The sequence below is a fragment of the Crotalus tigris genome, unplaced genomic scaffold (assembly GCF_016545835.1).
Source record: "Crotalus tigris isolate CLP2741 ecotype Arizona unplaced genomic scaffold, ASM1654583v1 scf7180000020201.887925, whole genome shotgun sequence".
NCBI classification, from domain to species: Eukaryota; Metazoa; Chordata; class Lepidosauria; order Squamata; family Viperidae; genus Crotalus; species Crotalus tigris.
The window spans coordinates 149,535-173,823 of record NW_024097902.1 but is presented as its reverse complement, the minus strand read 5'-3'; the positions used below and the strand labels follow the sequence as shown (position 1 = coordinate 173,823).

The 24,289-nt window shown below is 38.7% G+C and overlaps 1 protein-coding gene across 5 annotated transcripts; it reads right to left on the bottom strand.

The window, feature by feature from the left end:
• Positions 1 to 1,044: 1,044 nt before the first annotated feature.
• On the bottom strand, positions 1,045 to 23,771 carry DDX24 (DEAD-box helicase 24). Of its 5 annotated transcripts, none has more exons than XM_039365873.1 (9): positions 23,632 to 23,771; positions 15,027 to 15,736; positions 12,773 to 13,147; positions 10,686 to 10,839; positions 8,650 to 9,165; positions 6,559 to 6,634; positions 5,609 to 5,797; positions 3,241 to 3,370; positions 1,045 to 1,415 (listed from the first exon to the last, which is right to left on the bottom strand). In XM_039365873.1, the coding sequence occupies exons 2-9, from the start codon at positions 15,727 to 15,729 to the stop codon at positions 1,186 to 1,188; spliced, it is 2,373 nt and encodes a 790-aa protein (XP_039221807.1). In that variant the 5' UTR covers positions 15,730 to 15,736; positions 23,632 to 23,771; the 3' UTR covers positions 1,045 to 1,185. The 5 variants fall into 5 exon arrangements, with proteins under 5 accessions (XP_039221807.1, XP_039221808.1, XP_039221806.1 ...); XM_039365874.1 differs by having other exon boundaries at positions 23,621 to 23,764; XM_039365872.1 differs by having other exon boundaries at positions 23,599 to 23,741.
• Between the last annotated feature and the right edge of the window lie 518 nt (positions 23,772 to 24,289).

Sequence of the window (24,289 nt, the reverse complement as noted above, 5' to 3'; positions counted from 1 at the left end):
CTTGGGTCTTGAACCTGGGCTGTCAGCTTTCCAGCTCACAAACTCAGCATCTTTAATTGCTGAGCCATTGCACCTCGATTACCAAAAAATCTAATGTATTTTGTGACAATCTGTGCCTCAACATATCCAAAGAATTTGTTCACTCTGTATTTCTCGGACTGGTGTAGAAGATGCTACTACTGCTGCAGCCATGGTAGCAGTATCTAGTTATTTTCTAGATTTACCCATATTCTGAAATGCTTTATTTCACTCCTTTTTTTTAATGAGGCCACTTTTAATAAGTAAATATCCAATTTATATAGTTGATTATGGGATCACAGGTATCTATGTACTTCTTTGGAGAGTTAAGGTTTAATATTCCTTCCACAAACAGTGCACAGAAAGAGATGGAAGGTTATCCAAAGGAAGATTATCCCAGCTTCCCGCAGCATGGTAACCTATAAATATGTTTGAAATGCATCTTTTAAGAATTCTCCTTAAGCATGTCCAACTATTTTGGTTGAAACTCTGGGAGAGCTTTTCCTAATGTAACTGAAGCATACCAAATTAGAAAAGGCTGGACTATATTCTGTGCTTGCCATCATCACTGCTTCTACATCAAAATGCATCATATGTAAATATTATTAATTAATGAAGTTTTCTTTTATGTGGTGCTAAATACACAACTGTCTGAGCATTAATTGCATTTGTAAAAATCAGTTGGGTGGAAATATTTATGCCAAGAATCAGAAACATGGCAATTGTGAGTCCTCTAGTTCAGCACTGATAAGTCCCATTATTTTTTTCAATTAAGTATTTAAAAAAGCCCCAAGTTTCAATCAAGTATTCTAATATCTCATGAGATTTCAGTCTTCTTGCCTGAGACCTTGAAAGATAAGCCCAAAGTCTTTGAAGCTTTCACAATCTTGGAAGATCTGAGCATTTTTATGTGAATGTTTATACATATTCTTAGGCTACTGTACTAGATTTTTTTGATGGTGCCCAGCATATGAAAAACTTAGCAACTCCCGTTTTATGTATTCCCAGATGATATGGAAACAACAGTAGCAGATTATCATAATCATTTATTCAAGATAGGTATGTGCATGAAAGCAACTCTGAGTAAGCCATGTCTACAAAACGGGAAAAGAAAATTTCTCTGTCTTTCATCTTCGTATGTCCTGTCAATTATTTAATGTATCACTATTATTGTTTCTTCTTTACCTTCTTCACTTGTACTATTGATATAGCACTCAAGGCAGACTGAGAGTGCTGGCCTATGCAGTCAGATAGAATTAATTTCCCCGATTGGGTTGGGTATTTGGTTTTCATAAGACCTTTAAATGCTGGCTGACTGAGCAGGTGCTTTAGTTGCTTCTTCATTCCCTTCAGCATCTTCTGCTTCTCGCTGTCTTCTCGCTCAGTGAACTGGCCTCCTATAATTAAAAAAAAACCAGAACACATAAAAATAAAAAGGCCAAGTTCATTACTGAAGTCACAGTCTGAATGATTAAAAATATCCCAGCCCTCAAGTAGAAACACACAACATCCTTTCTAGTTATATATAACCAATATAAATTGGCAATGCTGTAACTCAGGACTCAGATGTATAATTACCTAATTTGACATCCTAGTTTCAATGTTCTCCATTCCTATTTAAAACAATCAGTAGGCTCTATATGATGTTACTTCTAAGTATCTTCCTTGCTTAATTACAGGATGCGCAACACGCAATGGCAGGGCACATAATTTTCATGTAGATGGCCTCTGGTTCAATCAAGCTTCTCTATCACAAAGATCTGTATTAACATTCATGTGTCCTTTGTATCCATTCATTTGGGAAGAATCCAGAGCTAAATCAGCTATCTATCTTAAAAGGCAGAGCATCATGTTTGAGAGACGGGGAGGGCGGAGCCGGGGGGGGGGGGAGACACCTCTAAGTTTCCAAGAGAACTACAGGAGACTTCCAAGTTTTCAGAAGATTGATGTTAGTATCAGTATCAATGGAATGGCAGGCCTCTAAGGGGCAAAGTGTCTCCATTTCCAGCCACAAAATCTCATAAAGTGATCTAAATATCATGGTGCTGCAATTTGCCAGGAAGATAGTTAAATTTTGGTAACATAATTTTCACCCATTTCTTTCTCCCCCTCTCTGTATTAACAGTCCATATAGAAATAGTTTGCCTCCCAGAAACCTCCTGCTCCTGTTAGCACCCTTATTTTTGGAGGAAAAAAAGAATGAAATATTGCATTACTGAATATGTATTGTTTTGCCACTGAGTATTGGACGAGTCCTTGGTGGTCTCTGAATTTGGTTGTTTTCTTGCAAATGTTTCATTACCCAAATTACTTTTGGGTAATGAAATGTCTGCAAGGAAACAACCAACTAGAGAGCACCGAGGACCCCTCATTTCAACCTGAACTACAAATATTTTCCTTTAATGTTGATGATATGAGTTAAGTGCTCTGAAGGGGTTTTAAATGGTGTGTGTGTGTCTTATGCAATGCATATAGGCTGTCTCCCCTTTATAAGAACAAGGTGGGCAATTTCTCCCCTTGGTCACATAAAGCCCCCCCACCCCAATAGTTGTGCTAATATTGCTGGAGCTGCTGTCTGAAATGTAATGATGTCACTTCTTGCCATTTTAAGGTAGTTTAAGTTCTAAAATAGCATGACGTTGTATTCTAACATAGCTTTCCCCACCCCAAAACTCTTTCTAAAACAGGGTGTCAAACTGCCGGCCTGTGGGCCGGTTTCATCATACCAAAGCCATGCCCACCCCATTGCCAGCAATGCAAAAAGAGTCATGATACATCAAGTGATGAGTTTGACAACCGTATTCTAAAAGAACACAGAAAGAGAAACAAAATGTGGATCCTGCTGAATTGCATGATATACTTAAACAAACTTGCAATTATTTTTGCACTAACTGCAACATCTTAACTCCAGGATATAATCACCAAAAGCGGCTCATCTCATGAATACCTAAATTGCTCTTACCAAATTGGAATGAAGCTTGTAGTTGAAAGCCTCCTCCTCGTCCCAAAACAGCTGAATTTATTTTAGATGAAAAGAGAGACCATGACAACATGGGCACCGTCTAGAATGGGACCAAATAATATCACAGATTTTGCATAATTGGTAGCCTGATTGTGATGCAACCAGCACTTTCGGGCATGTGGCTGTTCCTTATGAGTGCATCCTGGCTAAGAGAGAAGATTCTGGATATCTCCACAGCCTACACATTCATTCCTACTTGCCTATTAGCTCATCATCATCCAGATCAAGTTCAAGTGCTTCTGCAGCTTGCTGGAGCCATGAGTTTTGGTGCTTGGCTCGGCTGTTAAAATACTCAATCTTCTCAATCTGTCTTGCCAAATTCACACGCTCCTGAAATGAAGAAAAGAAGGTTACTAAGCTATCAGGTTATGTACATGTGTAAATCATACAGAGACAGAAATCAGACACACAAAAAAAGCATCCTAAAGCCCAATAAAGGTGACTGAAATGATAGAATGGAAAAGCCAGACAGCACAACCTGCATAATTTGTAGCTTTTCTGCACTGTTATATAAAAGGAGTAAAATAGTAGTTTGCTTAGCTTTGTGGGTCTCAGTTGTGTAATGACCCATCTTATGGGTAAAAGAACTAGCAAGGTGGAATATGAGACAGTCTGATATATCTTAATTTTACAACTACAGATCTATTATAAGGTATATTTAGTATTACATAAGGCATTATAGCAAGGGTGTCAAACTGCCGGCCCGTGGGCTGGATGAATCATGCTGAAACTGCGCCCACCCCATTGCCGGCAATGGAAAAAAAGCAGCGATACGTTGTGACACATCACGTGATGTTGCGAGTTTGACAACCCTGCATTATAGTTTGCCTTATAATAGATCTTTAGTTGTAAAATTTGTAAGCATGTGTGTATTTGTGTGGAATCAGGTAGCTTTCACACTGAATTAAATCAATAAACTCTTGGTATATGATATGGGATTACCACTTGGCAGTCAACTTTCTATTTCCACTAGAAGTGGGAAAGCCCACTGAATCACAATGAAAAATACTACATTTTTGGAGATTGAAAATTTTCTAGCTAAAAGTTTTATTCCCACGATGAAATAGAATCTAAGCTCCAATGGGGGCTAGCTAACACAAGTAGATCCATAGAGTGCTTGAAAATCGTATTTAAAGAGGGCTCATCAATAACAAAATAACAGAGTTGAAAGGGACCTTGGAGGTCTTCTAGTCCAACCCCCTGCTCAGGCAGGAAACGCTATACCATTTCAGACAAATTGTTATCCAATCTCTTCTTAAAAACCTCCAGTGTTGGAGCACCCACAACTTCTGGAGGAAAACTGTTCCACTGATTAATTGTTGTAACTGTCAGGAAATTTCTCAGTTGTAGGATGCTTCTCGAACTAAGGAGAAATTTCCTGACAGTTAGAGCAATTAATCAGTGGAACAATTTGCCTTCAGAAGTTGTGAATGCTCCAACCCTGGAAGTTTTTAAAAAGAGACTGGACAATCATTTGTCTGCATAGTTGTGCAATGGAACGGCTGATCCTTATCAAAGTGAAATGAGGCATTGAGTAGGGTGTCACAAGATTCAGCCCCATGGACTCCACTCTTCAACTTTTTTACTGATTAATTTAAAAAAGACATGTAGAAACAGCTTATCAGATTTGCAGGTGACAGAAAATTGGCGGATAACTAATATTTCAGAAGAGAAAGATTAAACTATTGTGGCAGGGATCTGAAAATGATTTATTGAGATGCCATTTTTTTCTTAAGAATGTAAATCAAATGCACAGTATAAGATGTGAAATATTTGGGACTGGTATTTGTATTTCTGAAAAAGATCTTGGTACAGAAGCTGAGTACCAACTGAATATGAGTCTGTAGAGGTAGTCCTCTACTTATAACAATTCATTTAGTGACTGATCAAAGTCATAATGGCACTGAAAAAAATTTCTTATGACTGTTTTCATATTTACAACTGTTGCAGCATCCCCATGGTCATGTGATCAAACTTCAGGCGCTTAGCAACTGGCATGTATTCATGACAATTGTACTGCCTCAGGGTCATGTGATTACTATGTGTAACCTTCCCAGGCAGCATCAGTCAAGCAAGCTTCAATGAGAGAAGCCAAATTTGCTTAACATTTGCATGATTCACTTAACAACTGCAGTGACTTGCTTAACAACCATGGCAAAAAAGTTGTAAAATGGGGTGCAACTCATTTATCAAATGCCTTGCTTAGAAGCAGTTGTGGTGGTAAGTTTAAGACTAACAGTAGTGTAATGAGACGGTGCGTGAGCCAAGAAGCCAAAGATACCTTTGGTGTAGTATTTTAACAGATTTATACAACAAAGAATGAATCCAATGGTATGAGTTCTGGATTCTCTCTTATAATCTCAGGAGCAGATTCAGGACCACAGACCGCAGTCACCTCATGGAAGAACTCACAAAAAAATAAACACCCAAACTATGTAACTGTTCCTATACACAGGTTCTCCAATTAAGTTCCCAAATTGAATTAAAATTACTTTTTAAGCCCTCCATGAGCACAAAAAGTTATGCAATTAAAAACATAGTTGATTCTAAAATAAAGATAAGTTTTACCTTGACTGCTGTCATGTATTTTGCCTCAATTGGAAAGAAAGGAAGCTCTTCGTCCTTCTTCAGTGTTTTATAAATCTTTTTAAAATTAATCAAGTCCTGGGGGCCAATCAGTAGTAAGCTCAGGCCCTCGTTGGCAGCTCTGGCAGTCCTGCCACTTCTGTGAACATAAAGCTCGGAAGTACGGGGAACCTGGAACAGTATCAGAGATGCAACAGTTCCAAACAGAGAGGACAAAACTTACATAAAAAGACAAGGCCGCAGAACCCTTTCCAGCAGGGTTGGATTACACCTGTTGTAATGTGATGGTCTAAGTAAGTTCACAGAGATGCAGAGCACCCAAGATCAAAACTTCTGACTCTGAAGAACTTCTCTACCAATTCTATGTAAACACTGAAAAGTCACAGAAATTAACACTGTGGTACCAGTGGCTAGAACGACATAGATAGCTTTCTTTTCAGGAATATTTGTTTCTGGAAACTGCTGGGCAACTCCTGGATTGCCCCATTGGGAAGGCCTAGTAAAGAATAGGCCAATCTTATTTAGAATATCCCACCTTGGAGAGAGAATATTTTGTGTCTAGTGTGAAGCCCTTCTTCCGATATGAAGAGGGTTAGGAAGTTATTATTATGGCAATGGAATACAAAGGGAATACAAAGTGGCTAAGTCTATCACCTGAAGATGCTCGAACCTTTAAAAGATGTATATGAAGAGAAAATGCTATGGGCACCAACATCAAATCTCACCGCCTGTCTTCCTACATAGCAATGCCTCAGCTCTCAGAGATCAAAAAGATCCTCTGTCAAATAATGGTCTAGTTTATGCATCAAATTATCTTCCTTTTGCCATGTTAAAACTCATGAAGAGACCATAAAACCCATCTGGCCTTTTAAAAATTGCATAAAACATAATTGCAAGCAATAGCTGGAGAGAGAGACATTTTGTTTTGGTACCTGGTAATGTATGACATGCTGTACATAAGGAATATCAAGACCACGAGCAGCTACATCTGTTGTCAACAGGGGACAGCTGAAATTACAGAAGGACAGCAGCAGTTTAATTAAACAGAACGGGGGGGGGAGACACCTCTTTACAATGTTCTCAACCACACTCTACCAGATGGCCAGGTGGGTTGACCCAGCAAAATACAATCTGTGAATATGTCACAAGATAAAGAGATTAAGTTAAAGCATAGTGGACCAAGACAGGCAGAAGATAATCTAATAGTATATGAACTGTTTTAAAAACTTTGATTGGATTCTTCTAAAATGTTGCGTTAAAACGTATTTCCTTAGACTTTATGCCTCATTGCATATACTGATTTCTAACATTTTTTGAATCACAATTATATTTAAAGAGATGATGCAAAAAAAAAAAAGTCTCTTGTACCTTGCCCTCCCTCAACCACGCATGGCCTGGTAGCTGGATCCTTGCTACCTTTTCAAAACTACAATTCCCATTCTCCCTAGCCACTGTGCCTATTGAATAGAATTCAGTGTTTCTAGAGGTGACCATATTAGGAAAAGTTGACCTATCTTTTTACCCTGACCCATTTCACAATAAAGACAGCTCTAAATATACAATTATCCATAAATCTCCAGATGGTGTCAACTTTCAATAAGAGCAGGTAGTCATAGAGAGACATGATAAAGAAAGAGAAATGGTCAAATCGGAAAATTTGGGCACATGCTTGTATATCAGATGGGGATGTGTGCTGGAAATGGGAAATCTGAAAATAGTAAATAAAAAAACAAATAAAAAACAAACCCTAAGTAAGGTGAGTTGGAAATCTGAATCTTCTTTTTTAATAGTTTTTTTTTTCAGAGTTTCCATTGCACTAGTATCATATACAAAAATACTTGGGGGTTTGTTAGATGAACAAGAAGGCTTGTGTTTAACAAATTAGCCAAATTCTGCTGTCAAATGACTTAATCAAAATATTTGCAAAAAAATTAAAATTTAGTGGCTCAACACTACAGCTCCTAATACTGAAACTACTCTAGACTGTGAAGATGAATTTAAAAGTACACAAGAAATCCTGGGCCGGCCGAGGCAACACCATAAAAAGGAAGATTCCCTGTTAGTTTACGCAATGGATTAAACTCTAGTTTAACTTGCTATCTTAACTAGAAAAAGCAGGAAAAAAACAAAGCAAATAAATAAGTCAATTATGATTAATGGATATAATTCATTCATAATGTAGTAGTATATTCAGGTTTAGAAAAGTAAAGTCTTCGGTGAGTAAAATTCAATTCCTGGTAACTCCACAGCAACAGAAGTAGTTTCCTTAGCAACAGAACAAAATTGGTTTTTGCCACTGCCTCATTTTGGGATGGTTTTCTATTTCCCATTATAATCCACAGCCAGAGTATTTCCTGGTGATCTCCCAGCCAGGTAAGGTTGGCTACTAATTCTATCGAGCTGGATGAAGGCAGCATTTCTTAAAATAAGAATTATTTTTAAAAAGTAATATAACGTTATTCTCTCTCAAGAGAGATTCTAGCAGCTTTTGCCACTGTGGATGAATTGTCAAAACCTCTTTTTATTCTATTTACTTCATTTGTTTGTGGAGAATTCCTGAGTGTTCTTGTTCTTTTTGCTTTTTTGGACCTAACACAAAAGTGATCCATTTTGGACAAATCATAGTTAACAGAGAAAACAAGCACATAAGTTAAATAAATTTAGCACGAGTGTATGTCAATGTGTGTGTATACATACATAGATATATTTATTTATATTATATAAACTATATATATTCTTTATTATTCTTTATTGTATTATTAATTTATTTTAAATTTAGGGAGCCACTTTGGTGTAGTGGTTAAGGTGCTGAACTATAAAACATGAGACTGTGAGTTTTAGATCTGTCCTAGTTGGGTGATTTTGGGCCAGTCACGCTCTCTCAGCCCAACTCACCTCACAGGATTGTTGTGGGGAAAACAGGAGGACAAAAGAGTAATTGGTATGTTCACGGCCTTGAGCTGTATATGAAAAAAAAGGTGGGATAAAAATCTTATTTTTTTAAAAAAGAATTAGATGCTGACCTGTTGCGTTCTGCAAATCTCTCCAGGTTTTTTAACCTTTGCTTCTGGTGCATGTTTGCATGAAGAGGCAGTGGATTGCAGTCCATGATGGTCAAGAGTGCAGTAAGTCGTTTGATACAATCTATACTGTTTGCAAAAACCATGGTTCTGCCTGGATGTTGAAGCAGAAAATAATAAAGGTAGTAATCTTTCTCTTCTGTATCACAATGAATTCTGGTCTCCGTGAGAGTCTCCACAGTTGCCTCTTTTCTGGTCAAATCTATCACTTTGGGCTTTCCCTTGATGCCCACTTTTTGCATCAACATTTCCAGCTTGGTCTTCCTGTCAATTTTGATAGCATTTTTCTTCTGCAGAACTCTAGTGGGAGCTTGATGGATCAAAGTCAGGGTGGCAGAGAAGACAAATATTTGACGTTTTGGGTTATGTTGTGTGTCACTCAACATTTCCAGCAACTGAGACAGCTCTAAGAAATGTCCCCTCTCCACCATCCGGTCTGCTTCATCAATCACCAGGCATCTGTCGGATGGATGCAAGACAGTTTGAAATATTTTATACAAGACATTTGAAAATGAAAGAGGATTCAGAAAAGCCTAATTTTCTTTCCCATAGCAGCTACAGCATGTCCTTAGCTTGATCCCATCAGGACATTTCCAATGTTCCTGCACTGATTATGCGCTCACACTTATTTAAAATACTCTGAAAACAGCATCTTCCCATAATATCTGTCTGTCTGTCTGTCTGTCTTCATTGCACCTATCAGCAGCTTTCAGATTATAAATGGGTTATCAATTTTTGTTGATATACAACAAGTTAAGGGAATATCCTAGAAAAACCCAGACATATAATAAAATGATGTACAGGTAGTCCTTGACTCATGACCACAGTTAAGTCCAGAACTTATGTTGCTGTGCAATGGGATTATTAAGTGAGTCACATCTAATTTTATGACCTTGTTTCTCATGGGTCATTAAGCAAATCACCACAATCATTAAGTGAACCATGTGGCTGTTCAGCAAATCTGTTAATGTACAAGAGTTATGCAATATACTGTATAAACCATACTTAGCTGAGTTCACATATTATGTGAACCAACAATCAGACCCATAGCATAATGTTTATCTCCAATTACAGTTAACAGGACAGTAAAATATTTAAGAGAAATGAGGAATCTGATTGACCAATAATAAAAAAAAACACTGTTATCATCATGCACCTTGATACAATTAAGATTAGCTTATCAGTTATTATTTTCTGAGTAGATCCAAACTTTAATTGCCACCAATTTGATTACTGTAAGGCATCCAGTGTGGGCAACTCTTAAAAAGCGACTGAAAGTTGCAAAATGCAGCAGCTGAACTGTTAACAAGCATATTTATTTATTTATTAAATGTACCTGCTGCCCTCTAAAAAGCAATTCTGGACAGTTTATTCTGGGCAGTGTTTATATTTATCATTTAGATATAATCATTACATTTAAAACATAAATATAAAAAATATTAAAACATTAAATACGATCATGATATCGTACAATAGCCAAGTGCTTACTGAGATAATTTAAGCTGTGATTGGCCCAAACAGTTTAGGGTCCGATTATCAGAGCGATTGCTGCTTTTTCTAAAAATTGTTCTAATTACTACAATCAATAAGAATAGCTCTTGTGAAAATGCCCTTGATGTCAGAAAACTTGAAGGATTTTTAAAAAAAAAAAATTCACCAGAGCAATAGACATAATTCAACCTAAGCTCTCCCTATATTTACAAAGGCAAAAACAAATTTTCATAACTGATAAAGCAATTAAGCATTTTTAAAAACACAAACCCACTTCTGCAACTGTTAATGATACAAGTGCTATGAAATCTCCTGGTTCGATTGCAATATTATTTCATACCTATTTTAAAAAGTAACTCAATTACTAATGTGACAATTTTGAACTCAAGGAAGAGTCTCAATGATTCTGCATAACCATATTTTTTGTTAAGACCTGGAAATGTATAAGTACATCAAGAGTTTCAGCCTTGAAGAGACCCCTGTAATACCTGAGCTGCCAGAGATTGCAGAGATGGGGCTGCTTCTCCTGGATTAGCTCCCACAGGCGCCCTGGAGTTGCGATGACAATCTCTGGCTTCCTCTTCAACATCCTCTGCTGTTTTTGAGAAGCCATTCCTCCAACAAGAATGGCCGTTTTAATACCTGGAGCAAAGTAATGAACAAAATCACTGCCCTTGCTATCTTATATTCAACTCTAGGGTATTTCTAGCAGAAGAATAATGACATTTACTTTGTGACAAGGCCCTGGGTGACAGATAGCTCAGTGTCCAAAGAATATGGGGCACATAACTGGGAATGTCACCTTGGTTTTTGGAAAAGCTTTAGGTATCCCTTTTGCTCCTTAACTTCCCCATGATGGGAAAAAAAATCAAATTCTCCTCATCATACAGCTGAAATTAGGAGATTCTCCATATATATATTATTTTACATTTGAACTGAATTGCCTTTGCCATTTGTTTGACTATTGATCCCTTCTAAACAGATCTTTCTAGAAAACATTTTGATCTTACCTGCAAATTTGACAAGCTCACTTTTTACTTCTAAATCAAGACTGTTTAAGTTTAAAAGTAGAAGTCTCAACACAGGGCCATGTGAAATTCAGCTTTTAATTTCCTCCACTGACAAAGCTGATTATTTATCCCTATTATTTGCTTCCTTATTTTTAACCATTTAGCAATTCATAAAAAAAAATCTAATCCCATGGTAATTAAAGTTATTCAAGAGCCTTTGATGAAGAACTTTTTCAAGACTTTTTAAAAAATACACCTGTACAACAGTGAGTGTCAGTTCTGTGAGATGGGTGGCCTTAAACATGTGATTTAAAAAGTAAATAAACATTGTTCCACTCATGTCCATGTTGATATCTTCAGTAAAAATGAGGAAGGTAAGATCTACTTTTGCAGAATCTCTGCTGATTTTTAATCTATGTAAAAGTTCAATTTATCGGCATGTTAACTTCTTCAATTATTTAATAAAAAACTACAATATGATATGTACATTTAAAAGATTTATTTGTCAGAAAGTGTGACTGTTCTCAAGTCATTAAGATCATTACTGATCAGAGTTGAAAAATATGGCACTGTCAATTTATTCTACATGTTTCTGAATATGTGATTAAAAACACAGAATAATATTTCATGGAGCAAGACAAGGGGTTTTTAGATACTGCATTAACAGGCAAAACTCTTTATAGGGATTACCACTAGCATTCCCTTGCAAATACTTCTAATTGTACTGCTCATAAATAAATCAAGGAGATACAGTAATAGCTCAATTGTAGGCCAGTGCGCTTTGCATGCAGACTTGTAGGCAATTATGGACTAAGTGGAAAAATACTCAGATCTGCCATAATAGTTACCTATGTTCCTCATTGATTTAATAAGGATCAAGCTATTATACTCTGTCACAGGAACAAGTCCAAAGATCTATTCATAAATCTTAACAGGTAATCAGAGATAGAAATAAACTGAAAAGCCATATAAACCCAACTCCCATCAATGCAGAACATATACTCAACTATGTCCGATAACTGCTCATCCAACTTCTGTTTAAAATTCCTCACAAAGAGAGGTCTTCACATATGGGAGCAAACACAGCTTGCAGTGTCAGGAAGTCCTCCTAACATTTAAATTTGCTTTCTTGTAATTTAAATCCATTCGTTTACATTCTGTCTTTAAGAACAGCAACAACAAAAAACTAATCTGTTTCATTACCTGTGAATAGGCTTTATATAGAATGTAGATTGCATCCATATCTCAACAAATCAATAACAATCTTCTCTATTCTGAAGAAGCTTGTTTTTTGCTACTCAGGGTCAGGAAAAGAAGCTAGCAAGACAGCAATATCTCAGCTAGTATTGAAAGCTAAGCATGAATTCACAGCAAAAATGAAAATTAGGTATCTTAAAAAAAAAAAAAAAAGCGAGGATCCTCTCAGAAAGCTAGAGTTGCATTCCATATCATATTCTATACTTTTCCTGGAGAGAAGGGAAAAGGAGTTCTGCAGAAAAATTAAATATTAGGATAGGAAACCTGAAGCAATATTCTTATATTATGCACATTTGGAAGAGACATACCTGTGAACTTGGCCACTGCATCAATATGATGCTTTACTTGGACAGCCAGTTCCCTTGTAGGAGTCAAGACCAATCCCAGAAGAGGATTATTTTTATCTTTAACAGAATTCTGTTTTGGGGAATCCACATCATATCCTGAATCCTGCAATAACTCCATGGAGTTTACTGTCACAGACTCATTGCAATCTGCAGGAGCACCAGTTTCATCCGTATCTGAATTTAGTCTCCTCGTTTCTTCACCTGTATCCTGCTCTGCCATTTCATCTTCACTGTCCGCTGTTTCTTCAAGTGTGCTGGTTGTCCTATTTTTTGATCTGTACCACTGTAGGATGGAATGGATCATTGGAATGGCAAAAGCTAGAGTCTTTCCACTCCCTAAAACACACACAAACATCAATATTAGGGCATATGGGAAGCCAATGTTATGCCTTAAAACAGGGCTTTTCAACCTTTTCACCCATTGAACCACTTTTAGGATATGGCAACATCTGGTACCACCAGTCGCCTAGAAAGGTGTCAAAAACTTGATGGCAAACAAAAAAAAAAAGGAAAAAAGTGATGAAGTACAGGTAGTCCTTGACTTACAACAGTTTGTTTAGTGACTGTTCAAAGTTACAATGACACTGAAAAAAGTGCCCCCCCCCCCAGCCACAGCCGAGCAAAACGCCTGCCCATCCAGTGGTGCTCTTCCTCCTGTCTGAGGTTTTTATTGTTGTGAGCATTTCTATTGAGGATTGGCAGCAGGGGTGCGGTGGGGGGTGTTTGGTTTTTATTTCTCCAATCTGCTGGCTGGTTGCAGCAGGTTTTGGTCACTTTACATGACCCTGGGACACTGTGACCATCATAAATATGAATCAGTTGCCAAGCATCTGAATGTAAATCACAAGACCCTGGAGATGCTGCAACATTCCAGCTGATCGGCGCTTCTTCTGGGCTCGGCAGAAGCACCAGGATCAGCGCCGAGCTCCAGCTGGAGCCTGGTGCTGATCCTGGCGCTTCCGCTGAGCCCTGACAGCCCCAAAGAAGCACCGATCAGCTGGAAAGCGGCACTCATCCTGGCTCTTCCGCTGAGCCCCGACAGTCCTACAGCTCCAGCCATCTCTCACTCAGGCTTGTGCGGTGCTGCCACCAGTTCAGCTCATTCCCCTCCCCCACTACCACTTTTCTAGGATGGTCGCGTACCACCTGCCAGGTACCAATGTACCACAGATGGTACCCATACCACTGGTTGAAAAGCCCTGCCTTAAAACACCAATTGTCCCTGTAAACGACAATTGCTACTACACAATTCACCCAAGGGATTTTTCTGATCTTTTTAGCTATTGAAGACATTATAAAAACAAGGGTTCACTTTTGAGTGGCCAATGACCGGTCTGTGAGATGCCATGTTTTCGGGACTGCACTCAAAAAGTGGATGGAACCAGGAAAAGAACAAGATGTAAAGTAATATTTAATTCATTAAATGCATTAATAAAGCAAATGTTATATGTTGAATAATCCAACTGCTTCTATGAAGGTTAATCCTTGTCTCTTTTAAAGGTTGAACATTATCTCTTTTTAAAAAAGAAAGTTCCACACTGTAAATCCCTCCCTGTGAAAGGCAACATGAATGAAAAGAGACTATTACACTTATGTCTTATCCTTCGACAAGGATAGCAGGAAATAGAATAGTATCAGTTATTATTGTAATTAATACTTATATTAATATTTCAGAATTTTAGAAACTTCCTTTTGATCAATAATGAAGCACATCAGAGAAACTATCTTGAATTCTGAGGATGAGTCAGTCTTTCCAGATAAGCTAGAAAAAAAATATTACTGTTTTTTTGTTAAGGGACCAGTATGTGCCAAAGCAGCACAAACAATTGCGCTATATAAATATGCTAACAACAGACAGAATTATGCATTCTCTCCATAAAAACAAAACAAAAAGAGCAACCCAGATTTTATTCTAAGGGCTAAATTCAGTTACTGAATAAAGTTACACACTGCTCCTATTCCAGTGATTGAAATGAATAAAGTAGATCACTGCAGTCCTTATTGCTTATTTCACCCTCTCTAGTTTCTCCAGGCCCTGTTCAAATATTTTCAAAGTTAACTCTACATTCTCAAACAAAAAAGGAATGAGTCTTCACATTTTTGCTGTGCATTTCTCAATTTACCAATTACAAAATCTAGAACCGTAGAAACAAGTAGACACAAACAGAGTATTTTACTATTCATATTTCAATTATTTTACGATATGGAAAAATACCTGTTTCAGCAGCACCAAGGATATCCATGCTATCTCGAATTGCAGATGGTAGAGTTAGTGCTTGGATGGGAGTTGGTGTACTGAACCCCAATTCACTCAATGCCCAAAGGACAGGCTTAGGGACAAAGAGGCTCTTCCATGCAGTAACATCCGTTTTGTGATCTGATTTTGTGGATAAGACTTTGGCTGCCCAGTTATTAGCTTTTTTGGAAGCTCCAGTTGGTTCAAGAACATTTTGGAGAGAACATGGTTTCTTCTTTTTCCCTCTCTTCTTTTTCTTTGGGGGTTTTCTTTCCAGGCCCGTCAGCTCCGTTGGCTCATAATCATTTTGCTCATATTTAACAATGGCTTTTTTGCACCTGACCTCCTGTTCAATTACTTTTTCCTCTATTTCAAGTTCCTCCTTCTTTCTTTCTCCATGTTCTAAATTTTTCTTCTTCTTTCTCTTTTTGGGGGGAGTGGCACTACATACTTTTTCAATCTGTTCATCGTTGCATTTTCTTTTGGCAGCCTTTTCTTCTCCCTCTTTCAAGGAAGACACCAGTTTGTAATCGGTAAGCTCTTCAAAACATATTATGCCTCCAAGCTCTTCATCAGCAAAGAGATTTGGATCAATCTCAATGGGTTTCCATTGCCCGGTAACTTTGATGCCTTTTTGTTTCAGTTTAGATGATGCTTTAAACTTGTTTCTTTTAAGCTTCATAGTGGACCTTTAAACAAAGGACAAAGAGAAACACTGGAAGTAAGGCTACTAGTTTGTAACTGAGCCAGACAGCTGAAGATGATTGAATTACTGCCCCATCAATATGGAATTTTCATTCAAGAGTCTTTAACCTATCTGTCAGACTGCCACATCTCAGTCAGAAATTACTCAACATGGCAAGGCTAGGTAAGAATATTACTACATGTTAAGGTGAAACCAGCAAGCTGAACTGCTCTCTATTAATGTGGAGCCTCTCCTTATAACAGGGGTGCCAAACTGCCGACTCGTGGCTGGACGCATCATCCGGAAGCCACACCCACCCCATTGCCGGCAATGGCAAAACTGTCCCGATACATTGCGCGACGTCACGTGACATCACGAGTTTGACATGTCTGCCTTATACTCACAGTAATTATTAATTATAACAGATATTTAGCTTTTTGCTTTTCAGTCTTGGAGCTATGTAACTGTTGGTTGTTAAGAGCCAACATTTCTGCCTTAAGAAATTCAATCATCATAATATTTAAGAGTGTTTTTTACTAAAGGAATAGTTTAAAAAATAAAAAAAATACTCAATAGTAACATCTAGTTGATTTCTCCTTTACATGGAAATGGAATTTAAGATATAGAACCTTTTTTTTCTGCAGAGAAGTTTTATGTGTCCTTTGAAATTCTTGTACTCATGCTGGGATCAGAGAAGGAACAACAGTGCTGGAAAAATATTCACAGATGGCAGCTTTGATTAAAATCTAAGCTTTGCAGTATGATTTTTCTTAATTAAGCAATTAATGTCTTCAATTATAAATGCAGGGCTAAATAGGATGAGGTTGAAGTACAAATATTCATTTTGCTAGTTCATTTTGGAAAAATAGCAAAATTTTGAGTTCCCATTTTAGGTTTCCATAATAGGAGACAGTTTAAAACTTAAAAGCTTAAAAAAAATATTCATTTTTCTAGTTAACTATTCAGTGTGATTCCCATTTCTTTACAAATTTTAAACTCTTTTTCTGTCTAATTGCCATCTGAATACAGATTAATTTTTTAATAGATATTTTATTGGTTTTTAACTATAAAAATCTTCAGTGCCTGGTGTACAGCGTGTTGTCTTGATTTATATTTTAACAAGAAAAAAAGGACAATAATAATTAACAGTCAAGTTGCTTTCCTTGCCCGTGTGTAAACTTCTGGGGGTTGGTAGTCTCGTTAAACACGGGCAAGAAAAGCAATAGGGCTGGCAAATAGAGGAACAGAGCTTGAAGCATACACGCTAGATAATGCAGCAATACAGAGGCCAATTAAGATGAATGAGGGGGTGGGGAGGGACGACCGGGAGTGGATGAACAGCAGATCTCCAGGCACCCACACACGCACAAAGAAAACAACAGCAATTAGAGAGGGGAGGACAACTTTAGAAACGGCCCCTTTAAGAACTACACAGCCGATGCTGATAGGCAGACCTATGACCCGAACCAGGGTCAAAGCGCAGGGGCAGCCAGCCACATAAAAACGGACTCCGGGACTCAGCATTTTATACCCTGACGATGTCGGTAGTGTGGCCGACAAAAGCTTGGTTTTGTAGATTAAACATTTGTGTTTATGATTTTATCCTGGTGATCACCTTATTTTACTTCACATTATGTGTATACCTGGGATTTGTGTTTTTAATACTATTAAGAATATATATATATTCTTAATAGTATTATATATATATATATATATATATATATATATATATATATATATATATATATATATGCTGGAAAATTTGCATAAAAATACGACTCCTGGGCATGTCTATGGTACAAATAAAATACGAACACCAGGAGAGTATAAATATAAAAATATACTTTACTAAAAGCTGCCAAGCTTTCGTTTGGAAACTCCAAACATCATCAGGGCTAAGGAGCCAGTAAACAATGATGACTTAAATGGGTTTTGCCGGCATCTGCACCCGGCTCATGGACCGCGTCACCGGTCCCGGCCGGTTAATTAGTGTTCCAGATGTTTCTTTATTACTCTCCTTACGCTTCCTTCTATGGTTCTTCCGGATCATTCCTTCCACTATCTCATTACTGGTATTCATCTCCTCCACCACCCCTTTATCCTTATTTCCTTCCATAGCACTGACCCTCCTCCCCTTTTTGTTTTCATTCTCCACCCTGGGGGCATCTGTTTCTCCTCTATCAGTGTTACAAGCTTCCCTGGGCTCACCGACGCTCCCCCACACACACGCTTTTCCCAATCCCTGCTCCACACCCTTTCTTCTCACTCTTCCACTGTCATGAGTAACTTTCATACGGGTGTTACATATTTGGGGGTCTATGCCCTCCTCCTCTGTCCTGGCAATCTTCGTGTCAACAGTTCTCCACCGTTCCATTTGTTTGCTGCGTGATCAGGTGCTTACCCCGTCTCTCAATTCATCCCTCCTCCCTATCGCACGCTCTTCCCCATTGCTGTTAGGAACGGTATTCAGGCGGACACCAGGTCTCCAGATCTCTGCATTCTGATTCCCTGCGTTCTCACTCCCCTCTTCTGTGCTCGTCTTTGGGGGGACTTCAAAGTGTTCGTCCCGGGAGGGGGCTGTATTGTTGGTGGGGGTATTCCTTGTCTGCAGGGAATCCAGGCAGAATTCCGTGTCTCTCCCTTTCACCGTATGCCTAGGCAATCGAGCCATGCTTTCGTTCTTCTTCTCCCCTCTACCCACAGCGTCAGGCTGCAGGCTCCTCATGCTGGATCTTCCACACTCTCCACAGTTGTTGTTAAGTTCTGGGGGTGGGGGTCTATCATGATGATATTGGGGGAGGGGGAGGTCTTCCATCGGTGGATGATTACGTGTGTTTGACAGTGGTAGCCTCCTCAGACGTTCATTAGAGCGGTATTGGTGTTGATCGGGCGAAACTGGGGTGTCCCTGGAATGTAGAGGGTTGGCCAAAGTTCCATCTATCTGTTCAGGATGGAGGCCAGGTATCCCGTCACGTTTACAGCTGTGCAAGCATTGTTCAGGCCGCTTATAATAATTGGCATGGTGTTTAAAATCCCATTTCCTCAATGCTTGTTGAGCTGGATGTAAGTCAATGTGACGATTAACCGCATCTTTGTTGGAATACCACGCCTCTTTCAATAGCCGGCCTCCCTTAGTGGCATCCTCAGACATAATGCAAACATTCACAAAGTCAAACTGGTGGCCATGTTGTGCCATATGCATCCACAATTGAGAATGCTGCTCGCCCCTTCTTATAGCTAACTGATGTTCATGCAAGCGAGATCTTAAACGCTTAGCTGTTTCACCCACATAGTTGCCATCGCAGTTCTTGCAATTGATTTTATAGATTACTGCTGATCCATCCATGGCAGGGAGTGGGTCCTTGGGGCGAACGACTTTGGACCGTAATGTCTGATTGGGTCTGTGGGCCACTTCTATTCCATGGGGGGCCAGCAGTCTGGCTGTTGCCTCCGAGACGTGGCAAAGAAACACGCATTCTTTGTAATGATGGTTCCTCTCTCTTTTGGTTGTTCCGGGACTGGGGTGTAAGACCGTACTGTCTGATAAACCTCAAAGGATACCCATTACGTTGGCAAATCCGGAAAAGGTATTGCCTTTCTTTCTTCTTAAACTCCTCAGTGCTGCAGTGGGAGTCCACGCGCTTAAACAATGCTTTAATGCAGCTAGCTTTATGAGATACGGGGTGGTTGCTCCTATAGTGGAGTATTCTGTCCGTGTGGGTGGGTTTACGAAACACCCCTGTAAGTAACGTCCCATCCAACTGACGGTATATTGACACGTCCAGGAAGGCTAGGTGACCTTGTTTTTCTTCCTCCACTGTAAACTGGATGTCGGAGCAGATCGAGTTAAGTACTCTCATAAAGGTAGCTACATGTTGTTTTTTAACAACCGCAAACGTGTCATCCACGTACCGAACCCAAAATTTGGGTTGGTATAAGGCCAATACCGCTCTAATGAACGTCTGAGGAGGTTACCACTGTCAAACACATGTAATCATCTACCGATGGAAGACCTCCCCCTCCCCCAATATCATCATGATAGACCCCCACCCCCAGAACTTAACAACAACTGTGGAGAGTGTGGAAGATCCAGCATGAGGAGCCTGCAGCCTGACGCTGTGGGTAGAGGGGAGAAGAAGAACGAAAGCATGGCTCGATTGCCTAGGCATACGGTGAAAGGGAGAGACACGGAATTCTGCCTGGATTCCCTGCAGACAAGGAATACCCCCACCAACAATACAGCCCCCTCCCGGGACGAACACTTTGAAGTCCCCCCAAAGACGAGCACAGAAGAGGGGAGTGAGAACGCAGGGAATCAGAATGCAGAGATCTGGAGACCTGGTGTCCGCCTGAATACCGTTCCTAATCAGCAATGGGGAAGAGCGTGCGATAGGGAGGAGGGATGAATTGAGAGACGGGGTAAGCACCCGATCACGCAGCAAACAAATGGAACGGTGGAGAACTGTCGACACGAAGATTGCCAGGACAGAGGAGGAGGGCATAGACCCCCAAATATGTAACACCCGTATGAAAGTTACTCATGACAGTGGAAGAGTGAGAAGAAAGGGTGTGGAGCAGGGATTGGGAAAAGCGTGTGTGTGGGGGAGCGTCGGTGAGCCCAGGGAAGCTTGTAACACTGATAGAGGAGAAACAGATGCCCCCAGGGTGGAGAATGAAAACAAAAAGGGAAGGAGGGTCAGTGCTATGGAAGGAAATAAGGATAAAGGGGTGGTGGAGGAGATGAATACCAGTAATGAGATAGTGGAAGGAATGATCCGGAAGAACCATAGAAGGAAGCGTAAGGAGAGTAATAAAGAAACATCTGGAACACTAATTAACCGGCCGGGACCGGTGACGCGGTCCATGAGCCGGGTGCAGATGCCGGCAAAACCCATTTAAGTCATCATTGTTTACTGGCTCCTTAGCCCTGATGATGTTTGGAGTTTCCAAACGAAAGCTTGGCAGCTTTTAGTAAAGTATATTTTTATATTTATACTCTCCTGGTGTTCGTATTTTATTTGTACCATATATATATATATATATATATATATATATATATATATAATATATATATATGCTGCTCGAGGCACGAAGCTGAAAGCACCAGCCTGAAGATGACGAATGGGACTTCGTCGAAACGTCGCCAAGACACTTCCAATTTTACGTGGGAGAAAACCCGAACAACCAAAGACCTACATATATATATATATATATATATATATATATATATATATATATATATATATATATATATCTCCAAAATAAAATGAACACCAATGTATTAATTAAAACTATAAAAAGTTTAATTTAAAAACGCCAAGCTTTCGCCGTCACCTGCCGGCATCATCAGGGCTGGACCGCCAGGGTGAGAGAGAGTCATTTTATAGGCAGGCCGAAGTCTGCACTCGGCTCCTCGATCTCGTCACTGGACCCAATTGGTTAAATTGTGCTCCGGTGATTTGTTTCTTTCTGTCCTTCCTAGCTACGTGTATATCTTCATCTATCTTCTTTTCTTTGGATTCTGAGGCAGGTGATGTAAACTCCTTGCCTCTCCGATTGTCTCTATTCTTCAATCCATTCCATTTATATAAAAAAAATTTGGATTGCTAACAAAGAATTAAGGGAGAATGGGATAGCTATTTCGAGTTTCTTAACTCTCTTCAGCCATACTTACCTTTACACACTATATATATATATAATTTTGATCACATGACCACAGGGTTGCTGCAACAATTGTAGGTTTGAAAACTGGTCATAAGTTACTTTTTTTAGAGCTGTTGTAACTTCAAACAGTCACTAAATGAATGATTGTAAGTCCAGGACTACCTGTACATATTATGAGTAGAAATTATAGTTTATCTTTAACAATATTGAAAGTCCAGTTTTTAAAAACGTTAACAACTATTGGAACTTGATTGTAAATAATTCTCTTAGGAAGAAGGAAAAAAATCTGTCCTATAAATACTCCTACTTCAACAGGCCTCAATATGGCCTTCATATGCCTATGTTCTCTTCTTTGTTTTTGAACATTTGGTTCTGCATATTTTGTTCTGTACAGCAATCTCCTCAAATTTGGTCTCAGTTGTAGATTTTTAATTGCAAGCATTATTCACATACAATTTATATAATTACTGGCAACTGCACTCTGGTCTAAGGATTTAAAAGTTGGTGGGAAGCAATGAACCGAGATTAAAAAAACTGAGTGTAGAAAAGGAATACTGTTAAAATATGCATATCAATTACACAGATAAAAGAAGCAGAAGAAATATGTTTGGAATATATTCCCTTATAAAAAGGATTCAGAGACAGTTTTAAATATACCAGTATACGAAATACCATTGAAATATTAGTGAAAATTAAAAAGGGATTCATAACAATGCACGATAATATTAATTTTATAGCTAAAGTAACTATTTAGGTTGGTGAAACTGTAAAGCTGATAGGATTCCTCCAGCATGCCAAGCCATGATTCGCCCAACTATGGTTTACTGAATAATGCATAACTGGCTGACTTCAACCTGAGCTAAGCTATAAACCAAAATGAGTGGTTATATAACTTACTAAACCTCATCATGCTTAGTATATGTGTATTCAGCCATTAACTTAATTTTTATTATACTGTTCATTATCATTTTTATTCTGCTTCGTTTCCCCAGAACACCCAATATCATGCATTGCCACTTCCAACTTTATTTTCACTATTGTGTATGGTTATCCCAACAACATATATTAAACATCATGGCTGAGTGAACAGTTGAATTTAGGTCTTCTACACTGATGTCCTCATCAGGAAGTGGTTTTTAACATTTGGGATTGCTGTGTTCTTGACTGCCTGAAGTTACAACATTGTGAATAAAAGAAACTCTGACACCTGAAAAGTAAAAGTGATAGGTCTAACCTCTTGCTACCGCAATGAAACCTATCCTGAATTTTTTTAAAGGTTATGCTTTTGGGGAATACATCAATATCTTTCTTGGACTAACTTGCCAATCATAACTATACCCTGTAGATTTTTTACAATTTCAATGTTATATTGTAAAAATTTAATCTACTTGAGTCCAGGATTCATTTGTCACAACAAACAAATGCCTCTGGAGTCCTCAGAAGCAGGAAGTGAAAGCACATCCTTCCTCTCCTGTTTCTTCCCTGAAACTGCATGCTGCCTCAATCCAAGTTTTCAAGAGTTTAATTTATAAAAATTAAACAATAGCTTTTAATCAGCTTTTCCCCATTAAACTTATCCAAACTTTTAAAATCATATTAGTGGACCTTATTGATTGTATGGTACTGCACATATTGTGTAATTAAATTCTTTTTTTGCCTGTTCTAATCCTCTTCGAATCAGTCTTAGAGGGTTTTTTCGTCCCAGAGAGGGAGACAAATTTCTCCCTGTCCGTTTTCTTCATGCCATGCAGTGTTTTATAAATTTCAAGCTAAACTGTCCCAATCAAATTAGAATTCCCCCTCCTCCACATCGTTGTCATTTTGGTCACCTGTAAATCTCTCTGGGTGATTTTGAGCCAGTTACAATACTTTAGCCTAACTTCCGAAAATGCCTATTGATAGGATAATATCCAAGATCGGCGTTCATAAGGCTAAGCGTGAATTCCACCCCGAGGCTTATAAAGGATTGGTATTTAAGCAGAAATAAATATAAATGTGTTTAGGGATGAAGCCTTACAACGCGGATTCATGACACGTGGAAAACAGCTTTAGTAACATGATCAGGAAAAGGAAAAACAAGGACGATTCGATTACTCTATCCGCCGCCGCCCATCACGATACCTACATTTGTAGCTGCCTTTTTCCTTGTCCTTTTAATTACCTCTGATCGGATAATAACCCTCTCCCCCCATGTTCCTTTACCCGTTCAGAAGGTACTTCAGACCTTTTACGGACCTAAAAGCCGTTCAAAACGCATTTACACCATCCGAAAGAGAATCTGTCGCAGGCTCTGCCGAACTTCACTGCGATGCTTTCAAGAAACTGTACCACGTGGAGGCTTCTCGTGAGGGTCCATGACAGACTGACGTCATTATCCGGCGCCTAGAGGTTTCAAAGCCTGATTAAAAGCGGTGGTCATTTCCTTTGCAAAGGCTGCTGCATCATGTTGTTATTATTAATTTTGATGTTATTTTATTGATGTTGTTATTATTTTTCTCACCTATCACCAACAGTCCCTGCATTGATAATATGAACAATCAATGAGAGATTCGTTGATTTTAAAAAGCGAAATGAGAAGGAAGTTGGATCCGTCTGTGTCTTTTTTTTTTTTTTTTAATTTTACAACTCTTATAACTACTGTTAACACGCGATGGATGTTACGGCCAAAACAGGAATGAATAAAATTTTCGCTGAGGTTAATTTGTATGGGACTGGATGGAACAAGATTTGAGGCAAGTAATGAGATGTTTTCCCCATAGAGCCCATTACTGTACTACATGAAGGAGGAAAATTAGACATGATCGATTGATGGCTACTAATTGTAACTATATTGACTGTTCACGTGACTAGCGCTATAACCTATATCTAACCTAAAACAATTAGAACGATCAGT

Excerpts from the sequence above, each read along its gene's own strand:
- DDX24 (XM_039365871.1), bottom strand. Across the intron at positions 13,148-15,026 it reads CCTTGGTGCTGCTGAAACAG|GGAGTGGAAAGACTCTAGCT; the intron begins GTATTTTTCCAT and ends TGTGTGTTTTAG. Across the intron at positions 3,371-5,608 it reads AATACATGACAGCAGTCAAG|GAGCGTGTGAATTTGGCAAG; the intron begins GTAAAACTTATC and ends TCTTCATTTCAG.